Source organism: Labrus bergylta, chromosome 7 (assembly GCF_963930695.1).
Source record: "Labrus bergylta chromosome 7, fLabBer1.1, whole genome shotgun sequence".
Taxonomy (NCBI): domain Eukaryota; kingdom Metazoa; phylum Chordata; class Actinopteri; order Labriformes; family Labridae; genus Labrus; species Labrus bergylta.
In genome coordinates, this window is record NC_089201.1 from 11402918 (window position 1) to 11413057 (window position 10140).

General features: G+C 38.0%; 1 protein-coding gene across 2 annotated transcripts; it reads right to left on the minus strand.

Moving 5' to 3' along the window:
* Positions 1-766: 766 nt before the first annotated feature.
* si:dkey-12e7.1 (uncharacterized protein LOC557553 homolog) lies at positions 767-9515 on the minus strand. 2 transcript variants are annotated; one of them, XM_029279424.2, is made up of 4 exons: positions 9381-9509; positions 9230-9285; positions 7866-8471; positions 767-5104 (listed from the first exon to the last, which is right to left on the minus strand). In XM_029279424.2, the coding sequence occupies exons 3-4, from the start codon at positions 8427-8429 to the stop codon at positions 4517-4519; spliced, it is 1152 nt and encodes a 383-aa protein (XP_029135257.1). In that variant the 5' UTR covers positions 8430-8471; positions 9230-9285; positions 9381-9509; the 3' UTR covers positions 767-4516. The 2 variants fall into 2 exon arrangements, with proteins under 2 accessions (XP_029135257.1, XP_065813030.1); XM_065956958.1 differs by having other exon boundaries at positions 9230-9515.
* Between the last annotated feature and the right edge of the window lie 625 nt (positions 9516-10140).

Consider the following 10140-nt stretch of genomic DNA (forward strand, 5'->3'; position numbering starts at 1 on the left):
TGCGAACACAGATCTTGTGCGATTGACAAACTCCAAACCAACAAGAAGTATGAAGGGAGGAGTGTTGAGTGGGCTGAATACAAGAGAAGAAAAAAAGAGGAGGAGAAAGGAGGATAAGAGCGATTTGGGAAATCATTGTATTTGCTGGAAAGCCCCAACCTCAGGGAATCACGACCACCATGACCAGTGCACACACACTTACACACATATACACCTCACATCAGGAGAGGAAACAAAGGGAAAACAAATAGGCAAAACACTGGAACAGTGTAGTTAACGTCGGCTTTGGGCTGGGTGGGGTGAGAGTATCTGTACTGAAAACAGATGTTCCTGTTGGAGGGTCAAGAAGATCAACCGACCTGAACATATTGAAACACTGAGATGTCGCAACAACGACAGCAAATCATCATCACAAAGGAACAGCATGCCAGGTGGAGGAGAGGCCAAGTGAGGCCTTTTTCTTTTCCTGAGAGGCATTACACATCATCTGTGATTAATGAGGTGCTGGGGATGCAATAATAAGAATGAGTCTTATGAGAGCACTTTTTGGGTTTTACACCTATGAAGAAAAACTTTGTAGTAAAGTCCATAAGGCTTGATAGTGTAACCAGGGAAATAATAAAAACCCTAGTGGCTACTTAAACAGTGTTCTATACTCATATTAGTATGTGAATATTTGCTATAAACCAGATGTTAGAACATCTTTCCGTGCCTGTTGCTTCCAAGACAAATTTTCTTCTTAGAAAGCAGAAGGAAAGCTCTGGGATCAGCGCTGTCATCAGTTTAATGTCACATTTCTCTACACATGGCAGGGACAGGATACGAGACACAAGCTTGTGAATAAAGGTTCATTCTTTATGGAAAAGCTTCATTATGTCATCCATTTCTCACACAAACACTGACATATTCTGAAGAGCATAAATACACTCAAGCATACTTCTGATACCTGTTCAATAAGGAGCATACATACTGGAATGACATTATATTTCAATAGTGCATTTGTAAACACAAGTTGATAATGTAACACCTTCAAGAGAGGAATCTTCATTGCCAAAGCTTGGAGTGTAGGGACCTCTACTGATCAAGAGGACCATTGCAGAAGCACTGATATCATTCCTTAGCTGTCAGAAGCAAATAGGTGGGGCTCATGTTAAAAAAAGATATGAACAAAGAAATTAAACTACACATGGAAAATTGAACCTGTGATCAGAAGCAGACAATTTCCCCAAATTTAAAAACAGCTATACTCTGAGCACTTGTTTACTGCAGTGATTTGAGCAACAGTTAACTTTCAATGACAACAGTAACTTTCAATGTGCAGACTGCTTCCAAATTTCCTCCTTCATTTTAAGGATAAATTCCTGTATTTTAAGCATGGGCCTAGTTTTCACATATTTTGGGGCCTTGATGACTTAATGGTACAAAACGTTGTGGATTTGCCGCAGTAGATTGCTTCAGTGGTCAGCTGTAAGATGTAGAAGTAGGTCAACTTAAAGTGCTTGTTTAGCACCGAGAGGTGCAGCTCATTATTCATTCTGTCTGAAAACATTAAGGGAAGGACTGCTATACTGAAGGATCTTTTTCTTGAGGATCTTTTATACCAGAAACAGTCTTTACGTAACAAATGATAATTTACTTTAGAAGACATAAAAACTTGCTGGTCCAATACTGCCATGATCTGTTATCTTGTATTGTTTTGTAACTTCAGTGTTTGGCAGGACAAACTTAGATCCAACACAAAACATTAACACAAACATCAGAAAAGCTGTTTCTGGTTAAAAGAAAATGATCTCACTTCAAAAGGGTTTCTTCCCATAGTGCTTTCAGACAGTAAAGATAGACAGAGTCGGTCAGTGGCAGCAACAAGCACCTCAACAGGACATACTTTAATCAGCCATATTTGGCGCAAAGATTAAGTTGCAGCAAGTGATTCCCGTGCCCGCTGACGCACTCTACTTAAGGATTTCAATCTCTTTATTGTAACCTTTTCGGTCATTAGATCCCAAAATGTCATAGAAAGACACAAAGTGAAAATATTGTTCAATCCAACAAAAATACATCTCTGGAAAACAATAAAACAAAGTGTGAACTCAAGATTAGCCTGATAACCTGTAATGAACGTGGTGAGCTGCTTTCTTGATAAAGACTTTAAAAAAGCCTAGTATAGGGAGTCGGAGTATGCAGCCAAATCAGAGTACCAGCTCTTCGTTTCACATTATTAAGAGTCCAAGCACTGTTGCTTTCTGAACGTGACTATTATGTTGCTTTTTAAAAAAAAAAGATTCTTTAATTGTTGGAGCAGCTGAAACTGTCAAATGATTTCTCAGCAAAATTGGCAGTATAGGTTGCAATTAACGCCCACTACACAGGCTCAGAAAAAAACACGAATAGACCTAAAGGTTGTAGTACCATGAATAAGTGTATAGTTTTAGCAATTATCTCCATCATAGTTTCACTAAGAGTGACTGTTTAGTATCACGTTATCTCTTTATATATCCGCATCTTGGCTTCAATGATTATTCTGTAAAATTGTTACATTTTAGGATTCCTTTTGCTGAATTTTTCTCAGAATTATTTATTTTACAAATTTCTCTAAGACCATTAAGTGAACTGTCCCAGAACTTTGTTGCTGCCCTAAAGAAATCAAAAGGAACTGTATACATCAATCTTGTTTAATATAAACAAAACTTCATGTTTATTTCATGAATGTTCATAAATCAAAATGTTCTCCAGCTATTCTAGCTGAAGTGGTGAGCATGTTTGAATGTTAGGTTACACATGAAATGTTTAGAATTCATACAAGATTTGGTGTAAAGAATCTTGTGCTGAGACTCAGTATGCATTCAATATGGTAAGGATTGATTAAAGCTGGAAGACTTATTCCAATAAATCAACATTCAAAAATCTAAATAAATCACCTTTACGTCATGGAGCTTATATTTTGTCTATATATATATACACATATCTTTAAAAATATCCTCTGTCAATGAGCATCTTTAACTCAACAAACTTTACCAAAATTTACATTCATAATTTTTGGGAAAACATAAAAGGTGTTTCAGATAATGTTCAGAAATGACAAATGAATCTGCAGTGACCTTCAGTGTCTTACTGACAACAGAGTCAGTACTGATATTCAATAAAACACCCAATACCAGCTGAAGGATGTGTGATATTTCAGAATCTTATAGCACACATGTTTTTACTGTTAAAAGCATTTCAAGTGTAAACAGTAAAAAAAATACTGTGTGCTGCACATGTGGAGTCATTGCCTCATGTTCACGATCAGGAGACGCAAAGCTCCAGGGCTTAAAAAAACCTCAGGCCATAACATTAATGGACTTCAATCTGGATATGTATTACCATTATTTTCAAACTTGATGTGCCCCGCTGTGTTGTATTTCTTGTATTTGTCTTTGTTCTTTCATAATGTTTGTTTTTCCTTTAAAAATGTGAAATTAAACTAAATAAAAAGTAAAAAACCTCAGGCCAAGTTGAAATGTGTCTATTTGTTGTTTTTTCACGTCCAGTTGAAAATGGCCCTTTGTGAAAATGTCTAATTAATACTATTTCCCGTGTGTCTTGGCAGGAAATAATCCATTAGAAGCAGTAACAGTGAAATTCATGAAAACAATAAATCTTTTAAAAGGAAAATCAAGAGATTGTTTTGAATCACTTCAATAAAAACAAACATCCAAATTCTTGCAACCTGCTTGGACCCCTTCAATGCTGCTTGTAGCTGTATTTCAGAAGGTTATCGTTTGGTGGACCCATGGTCACTTTTAAGAAGCCTCTTGGTCCTGTTCTCTTGCTTACAGAGTACAAATGTGTTTTTATATGTAGGCTACAAAAAGTATTCACTGGGGCCCATGGTCAGATTAAAATCTGATTAAAATATTGATTGCATGTGCACCATTTGTTGTAGCTGCTGATTGTGGGCTTGATTATTCTAAGGCTTTAACCATTGAATGGAGTCATCGGATATGACAAATACATTCAATCAATAAATGTCAGTCACTAATTAACTAACTAATAGGGCATCATTTTATGTAATCTCAAAGAGGATATAAATCAATGTTTTAAGAATTCATTTTTTATGATATGCTTTGATATTCTGACATTTATATATTTGGACCTGGTTGATTTTTTTTGTCATAACATAAAGACTTCATGTTGAAATTAAACTTTGTCACTTCTGTCAGTACAGGACGCTCGGATAAAGTTTATGTTGTAATTTTTCCAGCACAGAGCTCCAATGGAAGTGAATCCAGACCTGCACAACACAGTGCAAACAGCTTTTTGGAGGACACAAAATGAAACAGTTATAGACCAAACATAGAAAAGAATTTCTAACAGTAACAGCAACTTCCTGTTTCAGAACTGGAAACAGCCTGCAGTCCTTCAAGTGTCCGTTTTTATCTGCGACCATGTCCAACATGTGTCTCTCAGCTCATTGCATTAGTCTTGTTCTGATGGAGACTTGAACATGTAAAAGCAATGTATATGGTACAGTCTGCTACCACAGCCAGCTGTCTAGATGTTGAATGCAGTAACAGGAATGTCCCAGGATGGCCGTCAGCTCCCCATAGCTCTCCTCTCTCCATGTTGGGAGTAGTCTCTCATTGTTCAGAGCCATGAGTTTGGGAGTCCCCTCCTTGAGGACGTGGTACAGACAAGGCCACCTGCTCTGGATCCTCAGCCTGGTCCTCCGGTCCAGTGTGATACCTTGTGTAATCTTCTTGGCTCGGAGCTCACGCAGAGCGGGCAGCTTCAGACAGGAGAAGACCAAGCCTTTGCTGGGCGACACATCCAGGAACTCCAATGACTGAGACTCCAGAGTGTACGAGATGCCCAGGTTCCTCAGCGGCACCAGGATGTTTAAGGTCAGAGACTTCAGGTTAGGCAGTGACCTTGTTAGAGTCTGTAAAGTTGAGGGAGTCACTCCTTTAAAGACCCAGAAGGATTTGAGCTCAAGGACTCTGAGCTGCTGAAACCGGGTGAGCAGGGACACGGACATGTCAGACCAGTCGAAGTGTAACCGCATCTTTGAGATGCGTGGGCAGCTGTGGGTGAGTTTGGTCAGCAGCTCCTGGAAACTGGTCACCTGCCAAATCAAATCACACATCAACCATCTGCACCAATTTTAGTCTGTTTAACAAGTGACTATGGTTCTCCTGATGCTACAATGATTCTCAATTTGATCCATGATTTTTGTATTTCATTTTTCTAAACTGACAGCTTTGCCACCGGACAACTGCACATATTGCATATTATGACTTAAAAGTACAGAAAATAATTCAGTGGATACCTTCTTCAAGACAGGAAGCAAAAAAAATACTGGAGCACACAAATCACTTCAGGCAAATTAAAAAAAGGTGCAAAGGACTAACGTTTCGACACACTGCCTCTTCTTCAGAGTTTTTTTCTAGAATTTGTGTGCTTCAGTATTTTCTTTGCTTCCTGTCTTGTGCACTTTTTCTGTTTTTTCATTATAAATTGGGCCTTAGAAATCTACAATTTTCCAATAAAAGAGATATGCTGTCATTTTTTGTGGTTGTAACCATACATATACATTGGTTTTGAAAACCATGCCATGACCTTTTAATTTGTGTTTTCATAACGTTTCTGTGAAGCACTTTGGTACAAACCCTGTTTGTTTTTAAAGCACTATTGAAATAAAGTTGACCTTGACCTTGAATGGAAGTCTATATATGTCTCCAATGACATCATGATGTTCTCTGAATGCTGATTCGTCTCTCCTTGATCTCATCTACATTTACATCTACATTTCTTGATATTTATTACACAGTCAGTGCTCAATCCATTTCCTGGAGTTTAATAGCAGGTTTTTAACCATTGAATACAATAATAACGAGAAAAGAAACATATTTTAGTTTATATAAATAATTATACTAAGAAACGACATGCTGAATTAATGAAATATACCTTAATATTCCACTTTGTCCATTTAAGGACCAAATAATAAATAATATAATACATTTATTTTAACTTTGATAATAACCAGCAACAGTGTTCGGACCACAACATTATCACCCATAAATCAACATTAAACCATAATAAACTTCCCATCAATAGAATATGCCAGCAAGCATAAATAGTTTGAAAAATGTATCTTAAGTGTCTTAAAGCATTTACCTACAAAGCCTCTAATAGAAAACTGAACCAGCATATATTCCTACACACACCGCATCTCTGCGGTCTTCTCTACACTGAAAAGAGCCAGTGGATATTTCTAGGTCCACTTACTCCTGCCCTTAAACACACCATAGACAACTTCTGTCATCTAATAAAGGCACTCAATATGCCTACACACAACCCACCTGGCTCCTGGCTAATACTGAAATACACACATTAAGACCAACTATGCAGAGATCACCAGATGGCAAAAGTGATGTAATTTTAAAAACAAAGAGCCAATTTAAAATATTCTAGTAAGTAAACATTTTTAAACATACGTTTTGATTCTATTATTTGTCCTCTGATTTTGACTCAACACTGTCCTGTGTTGTGCCTCATGGACCTGTCTTAGGCCCTATTCATTTTCTCTTTAGTCCTAAGCAAGGGCCACCAAAATTGTAGGTCGCAGTCATGGATACTTCAGGTGGGCCGCGAGAGGACCCCCTCCATTACGCAGGAAAAATAAGAAATATGACAATAATGATGTTTTGCCATGACTTAACCCTTAATGTGATAAGCAGGGCCTGTCATGACTATACATGGGCAATTATAGTGTATTATCTGATCGTAAACTCTCTTGTACGTATCTAGTTTACCAAAATATCAAATTGAAATGTCCAATAATTTACCATAAAGGACAGCTGCAGTCCTGAAATGTGATGGTCCCCTCAGTTGGGGTGTGAAACTACAGATGTACACAAACTGACATGTATGTGCACAAACCAACATCCTTCTGAAATACTAGCATTAGCAACACAAAACAATGAGTAGCATTTTTTTTGTTGAAACTATGAACACAAAGTAATCAGATTTGTCAATCACTCCTGCGCAAGGCATTATGGGAAACAAGGCCTGACGGGCTGTCGCAAGGGGTGTAAATCTAGTGGCTTGAACAGCACTCTGAAAGCAATCTTAAAATTCTATATCTCAGCCATAAGATTATTTATACTAAAGCAAGGATGAAGGCACAGCAACTACTGTCAACTTCTGTTCAATTCTTGAATTTACTGTTACTAAGTTAAAAATCTCTTCAATGTCACTCTATATGCTAACACAAAAGCTGCATGCAACAGCTGTTTTGGCCTGGATTTTTTTAAATATACTTCATAGCAATTCATTCCAACAGTCTGAATAAAAGAGGTAACTCTTGATCAGTCCATTTTTTGTTTTGTGGAGCCAGCTAATGCAAAGAAAGCCTGCGTATGGTGAACTTTCTTTGTAGTACAACTCTCTGTGTTCTGAAAGTAAAGGTGAGAGTAAATAAGCTTCTTCACATATCAGAGCTGAAGAGGGTCTTCACTTGCTGTAAGAGCATTTCCAGTGTTTTTTGTCTTTATCCAGGTCCAGAAGGTTAACACTTTCACATGGGTGGTCATAGGATTTCAAGTGGAAACTTTTTCATAAATGATTTTTCATAACTCTTTTAACCAGACCCAAGAATCATTTCAATCAATGTTTTATCCTCTTCCATACTCAGGAGGAATTTCAGAATCCTGATAAGAAGGAAAGTAGAAATATTTCCGTGTGAAGTAGCTGGGTGGTTTAAATAAGTGTGAAGCTTTCCTGAGGTCAGTGAATTTTAATTACCACTTCGTTGTACACTTGAATTATAAATACTACTACTGCTACTACTAATAATAATAATAATAATAATAATAATAAATTACCTGGTCCATTTTAGTAATGCTGTCCTGGTGTGAACTGGAACTGGAGTGGACCCTGAGGTCCAGCGGCTCTAGAAGAGTAAAGGTCCAGTTCAGGTCTAGGTGGCTGAGGTCCCTGCAGTGCACGTTGTCCAGCAGGTGACTCAACAGCTCACACCACTTGTAGAAGCGATCTCCCAGGTCAAAGCTGGCCTTCAGCGTGAGCAGGCTGGCCCGACGAGAGATGAGGTGGTGGGTGTAGAGGTGGACCCAGGATTTCCACCTCTCGAACTCACGGTTGGAAACAAGCAGACGCTCCTGACCCAAGTGGAAAGCACCCCGACGGGAGTAGTCAGCCACCCTCCACAGCTTCCATGAGCGGACCAGGCAGCTCCAACTCAAGCAAACCAAAGCACAGCTACATTTGTCCACCTCATTCAGAAATGACAAGACATGCAGCTGGCACTCCACCGGCAGGAAGTTGAAAGGGAAATAGTCGTCAACTGTTTTTCTTCGGCTGCTTACAGGCACCAGGGGTCTTTTTCTTGGTGACATGACGCAAGACGAGGGAGTTATAGTGGTGGTCATTGATGGAGGTCAGAATCTCCACCTGCTTTGCCATAAATATTCCTACAAGTAAAAAAACATATCACAAAATTTATTTATAAAAGCTGATTATTATTTTTTTTCCAATTTCTGTTCAATATATGTTGCAGAAAACAATATCACATCCACTGGTTCATAAGCTCATGAGCAATGGAAAATGCTTTGGGGCATTAAAAAGAGAATACTACTAGCGGCATACTTTTTGGTCTAACTGGAGAGCTAAGATAATGTTTAAAACTTTTGAGTAAAAAATCTACAAAAAAATAAATAATAAACATAAATGAACATGTAGACACGTTACTTAAGTCTATTAAATCAAACTGTGAATATTTGGATCCAGGTTAAATGTATTTCTCTGGAATGCAATTGTATCAACTTTGATGAAGATGCATTTTAATTTATGTGACTTCTGAAGTTGGGTGGCTATTTTCAATTCAGTAAAGAATGATAAATAGCGTAGTTTCCCGTTCTCTTGTGATTTACTACTGATAGGGGCCATGATAGCTGTATTGTGAGTACTTGATCAATATTGGAAGAAAAGCGTACACGTGACGTGGTACACTTTTTCGCTTTTATCACGGGGTTAAATTATAATCAGGTTAAGTGACATGTCTGTTGATAACATGAGTCGAGGTCTTTCTTTACTGATAGTTTCATTTATGTTCATGTCAAACGTATATTAGCTGATTCAAATCAATTCAAATTATACTCGTTAACGCGTTAAAAGAGATTTAGAAAATATTTGCACCATAATCAAAAAAAAAAAAAATCGTATTTGTTACCTTTTGGTCAATCAAGGCTCTGCTCGTCCTCGGTTATAAAGCTAACTTGCTAAGAACTCAGCAGAAAGAAGACAAAGAAAAATTAAAATCAAATGCCAATACTGCTTATTATTGATATCGACTAAAAGTGTTGATTTAACTCGAAACATACTAGTTACTTTATAACAGCATACACAAATCGGAAAAATAAAAATATCACAAAACAGTGTTCAGTAACTAGGCCGGCTAGTTAGCTTCCGTACAGCTGAGTTCTGTTGTTGTTTTTGTTGCGGCTGATTGGTGATGGCGTCATCAACATGCGCTGGAATGCACAGTGTCGCACGCTACAGTCTATGGTCGCACGTAGCGCTTGTGGGCGTTGTCCTCTTCTCCACAGCTTTCTATTATCTTTATTTTATGAGATGTCATATTTATAAAGTTAGTTGCCCCCCCCCCCTGCAATGTTTTTGATATGAAAATACATGTAAATGTGTCCATATTTTTGTAGGCTACATCTGTACAATAAATAAAAGTTAAAAGGTGGAAGGTGTACAGCAGGACAATATTGTGCTGCTTTTTCCCTGCTGCTTGTTTAGGCATTGTGTTTCATATTTAATCATCATCAGCATCATTATGTTTTGAACAGAGTATTTTGGTCCTGATGGTGTTTATTGGTAGCCTATTCCTTAAACTATTTTGTGTGCCATCCAAAGCCACTAGATGGCACTGCGCGTAAACTTTGTGCTTGGTGGTATAGGTTGCACGCATATGGTTACGTGCCTCAAAGCACATCCTCATCCTCATGCATCCTCTCATTACACAGCTGATACAAGAGCTCGGCCTGGATGGGCTAAAAAAACATATAGCCTAGTTTCTTGAGGTAGACAGAAGTCCTGGGCCCTATCTCAAAACATATTCTACCGGGATCATTA